We start from the raw sequence: 18,245 nt of genomic DNA, 5'->3' as shown, positions 1-18,245 counted from the left end.
ACATGACGCAGAGCTCAGCAGGTCCTGCAGCCCGGCTGAAGTGCAAGCTCGAGCTCCATGTGCCTTCAGTCCCCGCCGGCCCAGGTCGCCGGCTTCTGCAGGCCCCAGGGGACCGCAGCGGCACTGCCGCGCCTGCGCCCTAAGCGGAGTCATGTCCGGTAACGGCGGGGCGGCTGCAACCGTGGTGAGTCCGGAGCCGGTGACTCGCACTTCTCAGGGTTTTTTTTGAATGCAACGATTGGTCCGGGTTGCCATGCTCCGTCGTCTATTGGTCAGAATAGCTAGCTGTCATCCCCCGCGCCAGACCCTTTAAAGGGCCAGTAACTAGGTTGCCCTTAGGAAGGGAAGGGGACAGACTGAGCAGTGGGAGCGGAGTTGGGAGTGGAAAGATGGTCCACTAGGGGCTTCTGTCTGGATTTCCCTTGGCGTAAGGGATAGTGGGCCGGTAAAAGTGTATACACAGACAAGATCCTTTCAGGAAGTAGGGGCCGAGGCAAATCCAGCTGCCTTGGAATACGATCCAACTGATTCATGGGAGAGCACACCCCAAGTCTTAAAACTATATACAAACGTCTTGGAGGTGTGCCTTCTCCCTTTCTCCGTTATGAAAGTCACCCAGCCCCAGCCACCCACAAAGTCACCAGCTGAGACACACTCGAATTACTACTGTGAATGGGCCTTGTCATTCCTTGCCTGCTGGAAAGCTCTGGACACTGAACCCTGAGGCCACTGACTGCCAGAGATAAGGCCGAGCTGTGGGGCCTGCTTATCTCTTGCCCAAGCTGTGAGCAGCGGGAGTCTTTGCTAGTGAAGACATTTCAAGGCTCTAGGTTAGGAGGAGGAAGATCGGGATTCCAGCACCCACTTTCTTCCTGTTAATAGCCGTGAGACTTTTAGCCAGGAATCTGACCTCTCTGCATCTTCGTGACACTTGGTGGAAGTACCTGCTCTGTCTAACCCAGCAGGGTTGTTGTGAGGGCAATATGGAAGGACATGGCTCAAGCCTCTAAGTGATAATGCTCCATTCACCAGGCTGGTCTCAGACTCCTGGGCTGGGGTGATTCTCCCAGTTATCAGCTTATTAAGTGTCGAGACTGCAGACATGTGCTACCATGCCTTGTATGTCTTATTCTGAATTTTATTTAATTACTGTTATCATTAGCGTGTATGTGTTTGTGCCTGTGGATACATGCCACAGTGCAAGTGTGGAATGGAAGATAACTTTTGGAAGTGAGTTCTCCTTCCACAGACTCTGGGGATAGAACTTAATATCATCAGTGTACAGCAAACACTTCTGCTGGCTGAGCCATTGTGCCAGTCCAAAGACTTTTTGTTTGTTTGTTTGTTCTGGAGACAGGGTTTCTCCGTGTAACAACCCTGGCTGCCCTGGAACTAGATTTGTAGACCAGGCTGGCTTCAAATTCACAGAGATTTGCCTACCTCTGCCTCCTGAGTGCTGGGATTAAAGGCATGTGCCACCTGCCCAACTCCAAACACTTTTTAAAAAAAATTAATTGATTATGCCTGGCAATGATGGCACATGCATGCCTTTAATCCCAGCAGAGTCAGGTGGATCTCTGAGTTTGCTTTATGTGTATGGGTGTTTTGCTTGAATGCATGTCTGTGTGAACTACTGTGTGCCCAACAGAGGCCAGAAGAAGGAACCAGATACCCTGAAACTGAAGTTACAGACAGTTGTGACCCTTGTGTGGGTACTGGGACTTGAACCTAGGTCCTCTGGGAGAACAACCAGTGCTTTAATCAGGGAACCATCTCTCCAGCCCCTCACCTCACAATACTTTTTTGGGGGAAAGGGATTGAGACAGGATGTAGTTTTGGATGTCCTGGAACTCATAGACCAGGCTGGCCTAGAACTCAGAGATCTGCCTGCCTCTGCCTCCCTAGTGCTGGGACTAAAGACATGTATGTTTCACCACTGCCCAGCTTTATTTATTTATTTGTTTTTTTAAAGATTTATTTATTTATTATGTATACAGTATGTATGACTGCAGGCCAGAAGAGGGCACCAGATCTCATTATAGATGGTTGTGAGCCACCATGTTGTTGCTGGGAATTGAACTCAGGACCTCTGGAAGAGCAGTCAGTGCTCTTAACCTCTGAGCCATCTCTCCAGCCCTATTTATTTATTTTTTTAAGATTGATTTATTATGTATACAGTGTTCTACCTGCATGTATCCCTGCAGGCCAGAAGAGGGCACCAGATCTCATTATAGATAGTTATGAGCCACCATCTAGTTGCTGGGAATTGAACTCAGGACCTCTGGAAGAATGGCGAGTGCTCCTAATCTCTGAGCCATCTCTCCAGCCCCCAATGCTCATTTTTTTTTTTTTTTAATGGAACAGTTGGACTTGCTATACTGGCTCAGTTAATTTAAAGAATTTCTTGAACCTAGCAATTCCTTTCTGTGGGCTTCCTGTGGCCTAGAATTTGTGTTGAATTTATTTCAAGCCTAGCTAAATTACAAAGACATCTCAGAGTCATTTGTTGGAGGAATAATCCCAGTAGAGCAGAGTGGAGTCCACGAGCGAGTTTTCACCTCCTCTGGTGACCAAGAACCTGAGTGTCTGCTACCAGTGAGCCCGTGGGATGAGGGGCCCAGTGCAGGGAAGGTGGGCAGTTCCCACAGTGGCTCCACTCAGCAGAAAGAAATAAGACCTTTGTGTCAGACTGCAGAGCCCAGTTCTACCTGCTTGGCACTAAACACCTTTCTTTATCCGAGGCACCGTGGCAGGAGGAAGAGGTGTGTCCCTTTGAGCTCTTGGCTCTGGCTTGGACATCAGAGAAAGCGTTTAGACAAATGAACGTTAGGTAGTTTATCCTCATAGTCCGTCTTATGGGGCATCTTGAGGCATTAGGTGGCCTTTCATTTAACAGGTCCTTGATAGGATGATGTTCCCAAAGTCACCCAGTCAAGAGGATGAACAGGACTATACATTAGATACACCTTAGTCCTTATAGGGGTACATCCTTGTCAGGGTAAGGAACCCCTAGTGTCTGACCCAGGGGATAGTGAGGCTTTCTCAAGTGCCTGAGTTGTTGTGGACAGTGACCCTGTCCTCTAGTGATGTGTGTGTGACTTCAGCTGTCCTGCCCCAGCCTCTTGCAGGCCCCACCCTCCCGAGGGGCCCACCCTCACTGTGCTTAGGCTGATGGGCCTTATCATTTTACCCACCTGGCTGTGTGCAGCCCTCCCACTGAGAACAGCCTTGGCCAGGCTAGGCTTTGGGGCTCAGTGTCCCAGTGGCTGCTGCTACCATCCCGGATCCTTCGACAGCTCTCCTCTGGTCTCTGCTTCTCTGGATCCTGCAGGAGGGCAGAAGGTACCAAGGAAGGGTAAAGGACCAGTCGTGGGAGTCTTTCCCTGTTTGAAGACTCACGGGGCCAGAGGGTCTAGGGGGTCCTTTTTCCCAAGTGTGTGATCCTGGTTCTTGGGGAAGGTGTCGTGAACCGACTGTAACCCGGGGACTTTCTTCCTCAGGAAAAAAACGGCTCCAAGATGAGGGTGGTCCGAGTGGGAACCCGGAAGAGCCAGGTGAGTACGGACGTGGGAGTTGCCAGAAGAGTTCTGATACTCACAAGGCCACCGGTTGAGGGGACCCAGAGGGTTGGTTCCTAGCATAGAGGAAATAAAGAGTGCCTGGCAGGGAAAGGCAGTTTACTTCCTCTGAAGTAAAGTCCCTGGACCAAGGAAGTAGTTGGGGTACAGAGAAAGGACTCCCAAGGCAGGCCCTTCTTTCTCATCCCCATGTGAGAAGTGTAGTCCCCCCCCCCCTTTTCTTTTTTAATTTTTCTTGACCCATGTGAGGATTTGCGCCTGGGGCCACTAGTGGCCAGGGAAGGGCAGGAACGATCCAAATCTCTGTCCCCAGCTGGCTCGCATACAGACGGACACTGTGGTGGCGATGCTGAAAACCTTGCACCCTGGCATGCAGTTTGAGATCAGTAAGTTTTCTTGAGAGGGGTGAATGGTAGTGAACGGGAAGCCAATGAATGGGGGAACATGGCATTTTTGGCCTCGCCCAAAGCCTGTTTGTGAGAATCTGTCTTGGCTGCTTGCAGATGGAGGGATGGCCTCCTGTGTGCATGTTCACCTCCGACCGCCTGGGCTAGCCTGGCACTTACTATATTCTGCCTTGGGTCTTTTTATGAACGTGTCTGCTTTTTCTGTTAGCGTGTGTGTTCCTAGTGGGTAGGAGCTGGGACTTACTGTGCCTCTGACCCCAACTGTGAATTTTAGCACAGGGGTGACAGATGCTAATTAACGGGTGCCCCATTGACTCTCTCCTCAGTTGCCATGTCTACCACAGGGGACAAAATTCTAGACACTGCACTCTCTAAGGTAATGGCCATCCCCATCCCTGCCCTTCCAGTCCCTCTCCCACTTCTTCCCCAAGAGGGTCACTCTGAGGCTCTTTTCGGCAGATTGGAGAGAAGAGCCTGTTTACCAAGGAGCTAGAATACGCCCTGGAGAAAAATGAGTAAGTGAGAATGGGAGAGCATGGCGCTCCTCCAGTCTCCTGCTAGGACCCCAGAGTGGCTCCCTAATATTAGCGGGACTGTTGGGTTAGGCTAAGGCGCTCACAGGCTTCCACAAAGGAGAGCGTCTTGTTTGGGAGCCCCCTAACTGCCTAGAGTAGGAGACTAGCTAGGGAAATGGGGTAGGAGTTGAGAGGACAGCAGGGCCTCAAGGTCCTTAGGTCTTAGGACCACCTCTTCCTGAAGAGCTGTAGTCGAAGCTTGGTGGGTGGAGAAGGGTAAGGTCAACTCCTCAAAGCGGCTCTCCGTGTCCTCCCCTCTCGTCTCCAGAGTGGACCTGGTTGTTCATTCGCTGAAGGATGTGCCTACTATACTACCTCCCGGCTTTACCATTGGAGCCATCTGCAAGTAGGACTTACGCACGGGAGGGGTCTGGGGCTTTTTCCCTTTGGGACTTGGCCACGTAGCCCTCTGCTGTGAAGGTTGTCCGTCATTAAGCATGGCAGAAAACTCTGGAAAAGCCAATTGGTTGGCTAGTTAGAGTGTCCGGAGTTGGGCTCAGTGGCACAGGCCCATCACCCCAGCTACCAGGGATAGCCAAAGCAGGAGGATCGGAGGGTCACTGCCTGCCTGGGCTAGAGTGATTTCAACCCGCCCGAGAATGCAGGGAGATTGTGTCTCAAGGTGTGGGGTGCAGGAAGGTGAGCTTACAGTGGCTTAGCTGGAAAAGACTTTTGCTTCCAAGCCTGATGACCTGAGTTTAATCCCTGGGGTCCACATGGGGGGAGGGGAAAATAGGACCCCGTAAGTTGCCATCTGACTGACACACACGTGCCTCGGCATGCATACTCTCCCACCCTATAAATAAAAATTAAAACAATCAGCCGGGCAGTGGTGGCGCACCCCTTTAATCCCAGCACTTGGGAGGCAGAGCCAGGCGAATCTCTGTGAGTTCGAGGCCAGCCTGGTCTACAGAGTGAGATCCAGGACAGGCACCAAAACTACACGGAGAAAACCTGTCTCAAAAAAGAAAAAAAAAAGAAAAAACCTAAATAAATAAACAAATAAATAAAACTAAATACATTTAATTAATTAATTAAACAATCAAGAAAGCAAAACACAAAACCTTTTAAAAAGAAAATAAAGTCAGGCCTGGTGGCTCACACCTATAATCTCAGCATTCAGGAGGCTGATACAGGAGGATTATTGTGAATTTGAGGCTAGCCTAGGGTACATAGTAAGTTTTGGGGCTAGAATTAAACCCTGTTTCCAGATAATTTTATGTCATCACTTGCTCTCCAGACGGGAAAATCCTTGTGACGCTGTTGTCTTCCACCCGAAATTTATTGGAAAGACCCTAGAGACCTTGCCAGAGAAGAGGTGAGTGGGGCCTGCTGTGCGGAGGACAGAGGGACGGACAGTGGAGGATGGGGGCAGCGCTTGTTAAATTTAATGCAAACTCTCTCTGAGCAGTGCAGTGGGAACCAGCTCCCTGAGGAGAGTGGCCCAGCTACAGAGAAAGTTCCCACACCTGGAGTTCAAGAGTATTGTATCCTTTCACAAGAGGGACGGACAGTGGCCAAAGAGCAAGAGAAGGTCTAGAGCACTCTTCTAGAGTCTAGAAGGACCTTCCAAAGCAAGTGGTCCATGGGGGCAGTGGGTTATCTGTCTTTCCACCCATCCACCCACCCACCTACCCATCCATCCATCTACCCACCCATCCATCCATCCACCCACCCATCCATCCATCCACCCACCCACCCATCCATCCATCCATCCACCCACCCACCTACCCATCCATCCATCCACCCACCCACCCACCCACCCACCCACCCACCCACCCACCCACCCATCCATCCATCCACCCACCCACCCACCCACCCATCCATCCATCCATCCATCCATCCATCCATCCATCCATCCATCCATCCATCCATAGTTCTTCAATGTTTTCTTAAACTCTGGCAGGTGCCTGGCCTCGAGGATAATTATAAAATAAACAGTATTCCTGCTTATATAGTTTACATGTTAGTTGAGAGACAGACAGGCATTGACAATACAAGTGATACTGATCAGTAATTATTTCTGGATGGCCAGGGTGGAAGGTGCTCCTATTTTTACTTTTTATGCTACTAAATGGTTTTGATTTTTACAGTGACTGTGTGGTATGTTTCATAAAACTAATTTTAAAAACAGTATGTCCTGGGGCTGGAGAGATGGCTCAGTGGTTAAAAGCACTGGTTGCAGGCCGGGCGGTGGTGGTGCATGCCTTTAATCCCAGCACTCGGGAGGCAGAGGCAGGCAGATCTTTGTGAGTTTGAGGCCAGCCTGGGCTACCAAGTGAGTTCCAGGAAAAGACTCCAAGCTACAAAGAGAAACCCTGTCTCGAAAAAACAAAAAAAAAAAAAAAAAAAAAAAGCACTGGTTGCTTTTCCAGAGGACCCTGGTTCAAATCCCAGCACTCACATGGTGACTCACAACTATCTCTTACTTCAGCTCTAGGGGATCTGATGCCCTCTTCTGGCTTCTGCAGACATACATACATGCAAAACACCCACACATATAAAACTAAAATAGTATGTTCCAGTCAGATGGGGTGGCATATGCTTTTAATCCCAGCACTCTGGAGGCAGAGGCAGGCGGATCTCCATGAGATCAAGGCCACCTTGGTCTATAAAGTAAGTCCCAGTCCAGCCCCGGGACACTGTGAGATCCTGTCCCAAAAGTCTTTAAAAGTCAGCTGAAGGGGAGAAGAGACTGGGACAGAGGGTGCACTGTGTGGGTCGTGGTTTCTTCTTAGCGTGTCTCCACAGCGGGGAAACCTCAACACCCGGCTTCGGAAGCTTGATGAGCAGCAGGAGTTCAGTGCCATTATCCTGGCTGTAGCTGGCCTGCAGCGCATGGGCTGGCAGAACCGGGTGGGACAGGTAGGGGCTGCCCCATTCCATTTTAATCTGCCTTTCTCTCCTGACTTTTATCTTCGTGACCATTCTGCCAATAACACTAACAAGCCAGAAGTAAGCCCAGGCTAGGGGCAGTGGGATTAGAGGCCAGACTCATGCTTGTACCTCCCCCAGGCTTCCCAGTTGGCAAACCCTAGCTCACTGCTTTTGGACACCCCATCATTCTGTCTGTTCTGCCTCCACAGATCTTGCACCCAGAGGAATGTATGTATGCTGTGGGTCAGGTGAGTTTGCCTGGAGAGGGCTTTGTTCATGTACCCTTTCAAGAACCTGGGTCCATAGCCTTTGACATCCGCTTCCCACCAAATACAATGTTTAGGGAGGGGTGGGCTTTGGGAAGCAGAAGACCCTGGGAAGCAGGTAGAAGAGGGGTGGTTCCCATGTTCAGCTCCATGACTGGAGAAAGAGCAGGCCTGTTTTTCCTTTAGGGAGCCCTAGCGGTGGAAGTGCGAGCCAAGGACCAGGATATCTTGGAACTTGTCAGTGTGTTGCATGATCCCGAGACTCTGCTTCGCTGCATTGCTGAGAGGGCCTTTCTGAGGCACCTGGTAAGACTTGGGGTCCTCCCACGGTGGTATGAGAACTCGGGGAATCGGGAAGGGCAGTAAGAGGTTTCTCAAGTAAGTGCTCTGTAATGTAATGGTAACTCAGTTGTGGAGAGGACCTTGGTCTGCCCCAGCAGCCTGTTCATGTCTTTAGAGGCCCTTAGAGCTCACAGGGACTTGTCATTGCAGGAAGGAGGCTGTAGTGTGCCAGTAGCAGTACATACAGTGATGAGCGACGGGCAGGTAAGCAGGGAAAATGGATGGGGGTGGGGTGGGGGTTGTGGCATTGCTGTGTGCACCTGAACATCTAAGCAACTTTCTCTGAATATGTGGTACAACCCATTTTATTTCCTAGCTGTACCTGACTGGAGGAGTCTGGAGTCTAGACGGCTCAGATAGCATGCAAGAGACCATGCAGACTACCATCCAGGTCCCTTTTCAGGTATTTATTGACTGGGAGATGGAGGAATAAACACAAGTACTTATAACCTTCCCTCTCACCAAATAACTCCTTCTGTCATCCAGCATGAAGATGGTCCAGAGGATGACCCGCAGCTGGTTGGAATCACAGCCCGGAACATTCCAAGAGGAGCCCAGCTAGCTGCTGAAAACCTGGGCATCAGCCTGGCCAGCTTGTTGCTGAACAAAGGAGCCAAGAACATTCTGGATGTCGCACGGCAGCTTAATGATGCGCACTAACTGGTCTATAGGGTACAGGAACCCCGGCTGCCTCTTTCCAGTGCCTACATCTGGCTTCCAAGTGCCCTGTGCTCCCTAACTTTGGGGGTGACTATCCCAGGAGATTGAACCACAGGGTATTGAGACTTCCAGAGACGTGCCTCACCTTGGGGCCTTGATGACTGCCCAATAGTTGGGGCTTCATCTCTTAGAAAAAGTCCATGCCAATCTTTGAATGTAACCAATGCCACTAATAATTAAACCAGCTCTGAATGTGGTTGTTATTTTGGTGGAGTTGGGGAAGATATAAATAAACCCAAAGCCCTTTAAACCTGAATTTTGAATCTGGGACTTCTCTGCAAAAACAAACAAATAAAGACCTTCTTTGACTACTTCATGTTCTCAAAATATAGGAAGTACCTAGGAAACCAACAGCCTGCCTGTCTCCAGTACCAGTAGCTACCTGTATTAGACTTTCCCATTCCCAGGGCCCAAAGAAAGTAAGGGAACTTACCCTTTCGTCCCACCTCCCACATGGCTAGAGCCAGGCACATGGCTCTAACGCGCAGCCATATAACCCCAGCCCCGGGCCTACAGCAATTCAAAATTAAAACAAGACACTCCATTTTTAAAAAACCAAACAATCCTTTAATAAAATTAGCCCATCGAAACTCCCCACTACCTAAGGTTCTAAACTTGGGATAGCTGCAAAATTCCAGTTCAGAAGCCAACCGAGGCTCAGTCCAGAGAGGGATTCACCGACTTGTGCTGGTATCTAGGTGTTTGGGTTGAGTCGAGTCGCTGGGGAGAAAAGGGGGATGGCTAGGCCCGGCTGCCAGTCTCCTGCGGCAGGAACACAGCTCTTCTGTCCACAGGCCTTGCAAGCGTCTCCCAAACCCTTTCCAGGAGGCATCCTGGGGAAAATCGGTTCGTAATACAGTGCTTTTAGTCCCGGCCACACCACACACCGGCCTATGAATGAAGATGGGGGAAACTGGTATGAGAGGCCAGCAAGGGGGACGTACAGGACCAAACAATACGATCCACTTCTCAGTCACTTCGGGAAGGTCCAGGCGAGGGCTAAGCACCAAGCTGAAGAAAAGACGCCCAGGTTGCAGCTGCGGAGGGACTCACCTTCAGGCCCACCTCGGCCGTACGTCACAGCAAAAAGCCGAGACTTCTGGAAGGCGCCGCAGCCTCTCCGCGCGGCCCATCGAAGGCGGAGATCGGCGAAGCTCCGGGATGGGGCAGGTGCCGCGGCGCCCGCGTCCTCCGTGGCTGACCCGGAGGCCGTGCAGGGGAAAAGGGAGGCGGAAACGCGCGAGGGCAGAAGGAGAAGGAAAGAATGGGGACGAGGCGGCCCGGCCCGCAGTGGCCCTAAGTGGCTCAGCTCTTTCTGTGCGGGAAGTGGTGGCCCTGAAAAGGGCCTTTGTGGAGGTGTGGGGAGGGCTGGGCGGCTACGGCGCGGGCGCCCTTAGTACTCCTGCGAGGCCTGGGTGGCCTTCTTGCCGCCCGCCGGCGCCTTGGGCCCCACGGTGGCGCTGGTCTTCTTGGGCAGCAAAACGGCCTGGATGTTGGGCAGGACGCCGCCCTGCGCGATCGTCACGCCGCCCAGGAGCTTGTTGAGCTCCTCGTCGTTGCGGATGGCCAGCTGCAGGTGGCGCGGGATGATGCGCGTCTTCTTGTTGTCCCGGGCCGCGTTGCCCGCCAGCTCCAGGATCTCGGCCGTCAGGTACTCGAGCACGGCCGCCAGGTACACGGGCGCGCCCGCGCCCACGCGCTCGGCATAGTGGCCCTTCCGCAGCAGCCGGTGCACGCGGCCCACGGGGAACTGCAGGCCGGCGCGCGACGAGCGCGACTTGGCCTTGGCGCGGGCCTTGCCTCCGGTCTTGCCGCGACCCGACATGGTGTGTTCACGAGGTAGAAGAGCAGAGAGAGGGAGAGCGCGAACGCCAACGAACCAGAGCAACTGCCAACCGCCGCAGTCAACTGTCGCCGCGCGCGGGCGAGCTCGCCCTTATAAGCTCACCGGACACGCCCCCGCGCCCGCCTGATTGGCTCTTTTCCTGCACACCGGCCTCTGGTTGGTTGCAATTAACCCTTCGGTGACGCGCCGAGGCGGAGAGAGCTCGCCCAGCGATTGGTCCAATTTGAAAACCTTTTACCCGGGGAAGAAAGCAAGGCGGAGTAGCCGCGAGCCGCAGGCGAAGCACCCGTGCGAGGGGCCAATCCGTATTAAGCGCGCGAAATTTAAACGCTACCGAGCGCAACCAGAACCGGAAGACACGGAGGGAGGAGTCTGGAGCCACCTCTACGGTCTCTGGGAAATCTGGGCCGGCCTAGGGTTTTAAAGGAAAAGGGTCAGCTGGGCGCTGGTGTTGCACGCCTTTAATCCCAGCGTTCAGGAGGCAGAGGCAAGTGGATCTCAATTCAAGGTCAGCCTGGTAACAGAGTGAGTTCCAGGACAGCTAGGGCTACACGGGGAAACCCTGTCTCGGGGGAAAAAAAGTTTCAAGAGAAAGGGTCTACACTATAAACCACCACCACTTTCCTCCTTCCAGGGCAGGGCATTCCCACTCCCTCCTCAAATCTGGCAAAGGGAGGGTTTAAAAGAGAAAAAAAATGAGGCTGGGCGTGGTAGTGCACGCCTTTAATCCCAGAGCTTTGAGGCAGAGGCAGTCGGGTCTCTGAGGTCAAGGCTAGCCTCGTCTACAGTGTGAGTTCCAGTACAGCTATAGGGCTGTTACACAGAGAAACCCTGTCTCAAAAGAGAGAGAGAGAAGAAATGAAACCTAAGAGTTCAATCCTATGTCGGAAAACTGAGCGTTGTGATCCTCTGTTTTACCACAAGTTAGTATTTTAATATTTATTCAACATGTTCTGTCTGGTTTCAGTTCTGTCACTTCTTGCAGGAAAGGGTCTGGTGGGGCAGAGGTAGGCATCCTATTGGAAAAGGTACCCACCCCAATCCTTCCAATCAATCCTAAAATGCCCATACGAAAAATAAATATATCAGGCTGGGCATATGGTTCAGTGGTAGAGCACTTACGTACAAGGAAGCCCTGAGTTCAATCCTCAAGCACCTCAAAGGTCAGGGAAAAAAGTGGGAGAGGAGTGGATATACCTACAGGAGCAAGTAAAAGACAGTCCTTTATTGTCACCATTTTGAGCACATGGCCCTGCCTCTGCCCTTCCTAATCAGAACACTTAATTTTAAAGTCAGATGTGAGGTTACCTCGGAGTATAGGGCCCTAACTCTAAGCCCTAGCTCAGGTTCTCTCTCAGGGTCCAGCAAATTCCTGTAGAATCAGGGCTCTGAAAGTTGAGCTGTGAATATTTGCATAAAAGCTGCTACATCTCCCCTTAAGAGGCTGCAGCTAGGACAGAAAGGGAGAGGGTCGCAAGCTAAAGAATGCCATAGGCAAAGTCCAACCAATGGACTTTAAATCCAATAAGGTCCAGGTCAATATCCACAGGTGATAGGAGCAGCTCAAAACAAAAGTGAAAAATGGACAGTCAGAGCCTGGACCGGAAGGCAGTCCTGGACCAAACAGAGGCCGGTCCTGGGTGAGGTCCAATGGAGACTGTGTGGGGAAGGACAATCTTCAGAGAACTCAGACATCGTAGAAGAGTCGGACAAGCTGGTAACGGATGGAGAAGGTCAGGGCACTGCTCAGGATCTGGAAGGAGAAATGGACTGGAATAAGAACCCAGGTAAAAGAGAGACAAGAAAATGTACGTAATTACCCCACCCTCGATTGTACCTGCAATAGCAGCAAGAGCAGTGTGAGGTTTCGCTCGTGTATGGGCCCAAAGACTTTAAGCAGCAGGTTGATGAGGGTCATGTTGTTACATTCAGTGAAGGCACCGTCCTCACTCTCACCTCGATGGACTGTCACTAGCCGGAGGCTCTCTGCCACCTGGAGGGGCCGGATGTGAAGACAGCTTCTGATACACACATTTCATCAACAGGGAATCTTCTTGATGCTTCCAAACTCCCCTTGGGTCTGAGAAGGCCTAGGTTTCCCTTGTCCCAAGTTAAGGATGGTGGCCTGGGGCCTTACCTCCTTGTTACCTTGTTACCTTTAAAATAAAGGTGCCCAAGAAAGAGAGGCTCTTGGTCTTGAACTTGGAATAGCTCATCTCCAGTTTGCCTGTCTTCGTATTGAGTCTGTAAAGGGAAGATGATTTCATGTGATTGAATCACTACTCAGAGAACTCTCCAGCCTGGGTTACTGAGCAGAGTCCTGAGTACTTAAGCACTGGAGTTTGTTTCTGGCTCAGCTGCTTACATCTGGGGGATGGAAACTGTTGTAAGCATCACACATTATGTAAGTAAATGTGTTTGGTAAATTAGAATGGACTACCCACATACAGGTCTCCCTTCTTTTCCCTCCTCTTCTTACGTAGGAAATGTGGAGGCTGGCTTTAGCCATCCCAAGTGGAAAGCTGTAATGACCCTTTGAAGCCCCAGAGTGGCTACCTGGGTATACGGTGTCGCGGGCAGGGGATGATGTGAAAGAGCTGAGGCAGTGAGTAGAGGAAATTGAACACTTGTGGCATAAAGAAGAGTAGCATGGTCTTGCTGAAGTGTCCCAAGATTCCCACCACGGCAAAGGTCATGCCAGCAAAATAACAGAAGGTATCTCCCACAAACACCTGTGACGGGTACCTGTATGGGAGAGAGGAGCTGAGCCGAGGGCAAGAGTCACCACTGACCCTTTTTCTTTCACATCACACACTCTCAGCAACAGGCTAGTCCTGACTCCAAGTTCTAGGAGCAAGGCTGTTCCAGAAACTCTGCAGGACCCAAGGCCCCAGATTCATCCATTCCTGGGGGATCCATAACATTTGTTCCCAACTACTGCAGGTAGACAGCAACCCATAATAAGTACCAGGCTGGGGTGTGGCTTAGTGATAAAGTAGTCACCTAGCATGTACAAGGTCATAAATTCAATCCCTAGCACTATGGTGTATGTGTGGTGGGAGTGAGGGGTGGTATCTAATAGCACACGCTTGTAATCCCAGCTGTTACTGAAGGCAGGAGTTCAATCTTGACCAACACAATAAGTTCAGTGCCAACCTGGGTAACTTGAGAGTACGAGTACCGTGCGCACACACACCCACACCCACACACACCGCCCCAATCTCAAAAGAAAAACTAAAGGGCTGGGGATACAGCTAAGTAGTAGAACTTGTCTAGCATTTTTAAGACCCCCAGATTCACTCCCTGTACCATAAATACACCAATGCTCGCACCCACACACAGAACAACAGGAATGGCAAACCACTACCAACGGGAGAGCCAGGGATACCCAACAAAGATAGGCACAATTTTAGTCTCCTCATTAGAAGCCAGGTTATGTCCAGACCATCCCTCCCACATATCTCTTACCCATAGGCCTAATTACCAGTTATGGTACAGCAATCCCAAGGTGGTAAAAAAAAATGGTATCATGAAGTAGAGGGAAAAGACATGATCATCCCGATAATCACCTTTGGAGCAGAGTAAAAAGGAAGAAGTTAGTACCCACATCCCCTACGCACCTCGGTCTCATCTGTGTCTAATTTATGTTCCCAGCCATTAGGAACACCTCACCCAAATCAATTTCAAGACCAACGCTCCCCTCCCCTGCCCCGCACTGGTCTACAACTTCCCATGTTGTTCCCAAGTCTGGTCTCCACCTCCCACGCGCTGGGATTACAGGTATTTGCCACCATCCCCAGCTCTGACTTCCCCTTTCACATCACCCAGGCAATTCCCAATACTCTAGCGCTTTCACTGAGGCTTCAAAAAAAGCTAGTGACTGTCTTAAATGTGAAAGTCCAGCTGGGGTTTGAATACCAGTTTTACTTCCTAGCTGTGTGAATTTGAATATGACACATTGAGTTTCTCTAAGCTTCCATTTTCTCATCTGTCAAACTGGATAAAGCAAGTTCCACAAAGTCAATGTCTGATTTAAAGGAGATGATGCTTTAAAAGTGCTTGGCTTTAGCTGGGGGCAGGGAAGGTGCACACGCCTTTAACCTCAGCACTTGGATCTCTGTGAGTTCCAGGGCTACATGGTACAGCCATGTCTCAAAACAAAGTGCTTAGTTTTAATAAGCACTTGTTGATGTCCATCAACTAAAGACAACCAGAAATATCTAATAGTCAAACCTGGATTTACTCAGAAACTAAGACTTCTGAAACCATAAACCACAGGGAACCATAAAACATATCACTCAAGGGAGTGCTGAGGAGCTTGTTTTAGGATTTGTTTTGGGTAATTTGGGAGAGGAAAAAGGAAGTAGAGATGCACTGTGAATTGGGAGCTCTCAGAAGGCATGAGTAATTTTTTGTTATTGTTGTTTTGTGTTTTGAGACAGAGTTTCTCTGTGTAGCTCTGGAGCCTGTAGACCAGGCTGGCCTTGAACTTACAGAGATCCGCCTGCCTCTGCCTCCTGAGTGGGCATGAGTAATTTTTAATATATATGTTTCAATCTAAGAAGTAGGAGGAAGTCAGGTGCAGTGCGCATGCCTGTAATCCCAGCGCCTGGGCTCCAGGTGCAGTGGCACACACCTACAATCCAAATGCTCAGGAGACAGGTAAAGATGACCATGGGTTTGAGGCCAGCCAGGGTTGCATTAGCAAGACTGTCTCAAATTAACAAAACAAAAAAAAGTGAGAAGAACTGAATTGTTATTGGAAAAAAGCTCTCATGTTAGCTGAAAGGGGATCCTGGTCATTTTTATGTTGCTCAGTCAGTGTTCCAGGTTGCCTGTACTCAGGCATAGTTATGAAGGGAGGAGTGTGTGTGTGTGTGTGTGTGTGTGTGTGTGTGTGTGTGTGTGTGTGTGTGTGTGTGTCTTTTTCCACTGTGGTCAGAGGGTGAGTGACCCTTTCTGATGCTGGGGTTCTGTGTAGCTGTTTATCTCCAATAGGAATCACTGGTCTAGCCACGCCAATCAAGCGAGAGCTGACGGCACTGCTGTTCCTCCTCATGTTTAACTCCCTGCTGGTGTTTGCGAGGTAAATAGCTTCCATTCGAAAACCGCTTTTGTGGTTGCCCTTCCCCCGGGAATTCTCTAAATCCACACCAGGCAATTCCCTCAACACGCAGGCATCTCTTTCCCCATCTCCAGTCCCACCTACCTCCCAGCTCCACTAGGTTGAAGACGATGATGGAAGCGGAGATGACTAGAGACTGACCAGCCTCTAGGCCATTGATTCCTGCTAGGATGTTGATGGCATTGGTACAGAACACCGCAAGCAGTCCCATGTAGACATAGTACAGGATCCCTGGGGACACAGAATCAGAGTTAGAGCTTCCTAGGGAAGTAGGATTTGGATTTTTTTTTTTTTTTGAGAACAGAGCACAGGATGAATGAAAGGATCTGAATAGGCAAGGCCTAGTGGCACAGGTCTATAATTCCAGCTACTTGGAAGGCTGGGACAGGAGGATTACCAGCTTAAGGCCTGCTTGGGCTAAGTAAGTTCAAGGCAGCTTAGTGTGTGACCATGTTTTGAAAATTTTAAAGACATGTATTTTATGTATATGGGTACTTCGTCTGCGTGTACATCTGCTCACCAGAAGAGGGCATCAGACAGTAATGAGCTGCCATGTGGGTGCGGGGGAATTGAACTCAGGACCTTTGGAAGAACAGTGAGTGCTCTTAACCACTGAGCCATCTCCCCAGTCCCCCTGATTTGAAATTTTTAGAAAATGGGAAAACTAGGAAGGAAAAGCTTCGGTATAGCTCAGAGTGCTTGCCTGGCAAGCATGAGATCTTAGGTTCAATTCCTTGATTCAGGAAGGAAAGAAAGGATAAGAAAGAATGAGGACAGGAAAAAGAGAAATCTGAGACACATACTTGATGGAGAATACGGAACACCAGGAAGGGTGTTCTACTGGGATCTCAGAGGAAAGGGTACCCTGAAGTCGGTGCCACAGGGCACCAGTGACAGGGCTACTCACCCAAGTCCAGGTGCAGGCCAAGGATCCAGCGGAAGGGCTTGGGCACCACGATGGTTGTATTGCCGAAGTTAGTGAAGTAGACCATGAGGAGAGGTAGTGAGGCGGCTGTGGGCAGCAGCAGCTTATGGCGCCAGCGCAGATTGAGGACATCATCGGCGAAGCCCAGGAAGATCATGCAGCAGATGGCAAGCAGGGCGCCGATCAGGGCCACAAACTGGGGACGGCCCGGGCAAATCAGTCTGCCATCCGCCTTTCAAGAAGTCCCGCTTCCTGTCTTTTCTTTTGGAGTAGAGGACTGAACCCGCGGCTTTGGGCATGCACACTAGGGAGGCTCTATCACTGAGCTATAATCACCCAGTCCAAGAATTCCTGTCTCTACAGTTGGGTCCACAAGCACCCACTCTGCCCAAATCCAAATAACCCCAACTCAAGTAAGTGCCGGGCCCCAGCCGACCGTCCGCACGAGTGCACTTACTTCATGGTGGGGGAAGGCCTTACATTGCTGCTCCACAAAGCAGTTCAGGAAGGGGAAAGGGATGAAGCAGAAGAGGATGATAAGGAAAACAGCACCGCTGATCACTCCCTGGGACTCGGGGCTGCGGCCCAGCAAGCAACCGGTGGAGGAGGAAGAGGAAAGGGGCGTGGTCACTCACTATTGTAAGGGGTTACAGTAACCCAGAGTGGCTTTCTTCCCAGGATTTTGTTTTGTTGGGGAGTAGGGAGAGTGTGCACAGGGAAGAGGGTACGTATCCACTGCTAGAAGTCCTAACACCCAAAGGTCCCATTCCGTTCTTTCCAGGATAGACAATTCTATCACCCCACCCCCACCCGCCAGAGTTCTGGGTTGCCCAGGTTAGCTCTCCCGGGCCAGCGCAAAGCCAAGCACCTCAGTCCTCGCCCCTGTCCTGCACAGCCTGGCCCCCTAACCCAGGACACCCGTGTGCCGTTAACTCACATCTGCTGCCGGCTGAGCTTGTTGAGGTCCTGGCCACAGAGGCGCGCGGCGATAAAGTGGCTACGAAAGGCAGGGATGAGGGTGACCGTAGCCACAAATCCCAGCAACGAGCCGATGAAATTCACCAGCAGCGGCAGCGGCAGCTCCGGGAAGGCCCACATGGTGACCCGCCAGGGGCCGCCGCTCCGCCGCCTACTCAGCTAACTGGCAAACCCGGCACAATCCCAGAGGCCTCGGCAGTCGGCAGTGCCGCTCCCTTACACGCAGAGTATTCCCGCGCCAGCAGGAACAAAACCCAACTATGACCTGACCCTCCCTCCTGACCTGCAAGAGGCTCTATGGAGCAACCTCGGCTCTGCCTCGCTGCACCTACCCTTTGTTTCCGCCCGGATCTTAATTGCAAAAGAACTATCGCTGCTGAAGACCGAGGCACCATTTTTAAAACGGGCACTAGAGCTGGACGAGTGGTGTTATTTTAAACTAAACTTTTGATCGAGAGGAGTGGCATCATTAGAGTTTTGGAAACTCAACAGAAGAAAAGATAAGTGGATACTCTCGGAACATCATATTGTACAGCTCAAAGCGGAAATACGCTTTGCCCAGTTCCAACATGAACGCTTCCTTGTACCACGTGGCTGACACAGCTT

The 18,245-nt window shown here is 50.9% G+C and overlaps 3 protein-coding genes across 8 annotated transcripts; 1 reads left to right on the top strand and 2 right to left on the bottom strand.

Moving 5' to 3' along the window:
- Positions 1–9,021, top strand: Hmbs (hydroxymethylbilane synthase). Of its 5 annotated transcripts, XM_076576086.1 has the most exons (15): positions 320–1,119; positions 3,209–3,342; positions 3,501–3,554; positions 3,892–3,964; positions 4,312–4,361; positions 4,445–4,500; positions 4,829–4,906; positions 5,801–5,878; positions 5,972–6,047; positions 7,312–7,425; positions 7,647–7,685; positions 7,890–8,009; positions 8,196–8,249; positions 8,362–8,448; positions 8,532–9,021. In XM_076576086.1, the coding sequence occupies exons 1-15, from the start codon at positions 1,113–1,115 to the stop codon at positions 8,703–8,705; spliced, it is 1,194 nt and encodes a 397-aa protein (XP_076432201.1). In that variant the 5' UTR covers positions 320–1,112; the 3' UTR covers positions 8,706–9,021. The 5 variants fall into 5 exon arrangements, with proteins under 5 accessions (XP_006992840.1, XP_042136695.2, XP_076432201.1 ...); XM_006992778.4 differs by lacking the exons at positions 320–1,119; positions 3,209–3,342 and adding an exon at positions 1–184; XM_042280761.2 differs by lacking the exon at positions 3,209–3,342 and having other exon boundaries at positions 317–1,119.
- A 288-nt stretch (positions 9,022–9,309) lies between these two features.
- On the bottom strand, positions 9,310–10,692 carry H2ax (H2A.X variant histone). The gene has a single exon (XM_076576088.1). It carries the CDS (start codon positions 10,588–10,590, stop codon positions 10,159–10,161), a length of 432 nt encoding a protein of 143 aa, XP_076432203.1. The 5' UTR covers positions 10,591–10,692; the 3' UTR covers positions 9,310–10,158.
- Positions 10,693–11,817: 1,125 nt separating this feature from the next.
- On the bottom strand, positions 11,818–18,231 carry Dpagt1 (dolichyl-phosphate N-acetylglucosaminephosphotransferase 1). 2 transcript variants are annotated; one of them, XR_013052720.1, is made up of 9 exons: positions 17,599–18,177; positions 17,119–17,239; positions 16,644–16,857; positions 15,821–15,967; positions 14,096–14,180; positions 13,168–13,356; positions 12,749–12,855; positions 12,449–12,604; positions 11,818–12,364 (listed from the first exon to the last, which is right to left on the bottom strand). XR_013052720.1 is itself a non-coding variant. In XM_006992775.4 (9 exons), the coding sequence occupies exons 1-9, from the start codon at positions 17,757–17,759 to the stop codon at positions 12,299–12,301; spliced, it is 1,227 nt and encodes a 408-aa protein (XP_006992837.1). In that variant the 5' UTR covers positions 17,760–18,231; the 3' UTR covers positions 11,818–12,298. The 2 variants fall into 2 exon arrangements, 1 of the variants encoding a protein (XP_006992837.1); XM_006992775.4 differs by having other exon boundaries at positions 12,768–12,855; positions 17,599–18,231.
- Positions 18,232–18,245: the final 14 nt, after the last annotated feature.

The sequence above is a fragment of the Peromyscus maniculatus genome, chromosome 7 (genome assembly GCF_049852395.1).
Source record: "Peromyscus maniculatus bairdii isolate BWxNUB_F1_BW_parent chromosome 7, HU_Pman_BW_mat_3.1, whole genome shotgun sequence".
NCBI lineage: Eukaryota > Metazoa > Chordata > Mammalia > Rodentia > Cricetidae > Peromyscus > Peromyscus maniculatus.
The sequence above is the reverse complement of the archived record's forward strand: the minus strand, read 5'-3'. Positions and strand labels throughout refer to the sequence as shown.

Excerpts from the sequence above, each read along its gene's own strand:
- Hmbs (XM_076576086.1), top strand. Across the intron at positions 4,362-4,444 it reads TAGACACTGCACTCTCTAAG|ATTGGAGAGAAGAGCCTGTT; the intron begins GTAATGGCCATC and ends TCTTTTCGGCAG. Across the intron at positions 7,426-7,646 it reads GGCAGAACCGGGTGGGACAG|ATCTTGCACCCAGAGGAATG; the intron begins GTAGGGGCTGCC and ends CTGCCTCCACAG.
- H2ax (XM_076576088.1), bottom strand. The coding sequence starts at position 10,590 with ATGTCGGGTCGCGGCAAGACCGGAGGCAAGGCCCGCGCCAAGGCCAAG.
- Dpagt1 (XM_006992775.4), bottom strand. The coding sequence starts at position 17,759 with ATGTGGGCCTTCCCGGAGCTGCCGCTGCCGCTGCTGGTGAATTTCATC. Across the intron at positions 12,605-12,767 it reads TGGGCACCTTTATTTTAAAG|GTGGCAGAGAGCCTCCGGCT; the intron begins GTAACAAGGTAA and ends CGGCCCCTCCAG. Across the intron at positions 12,365-12,448 it reads TGCTCTTGCTGCTATTGCAG|ATCCTGAGCAGTGCCCTGAC; the intron begins GTACAATCGAGG and ends TTCTCCTTCCAG.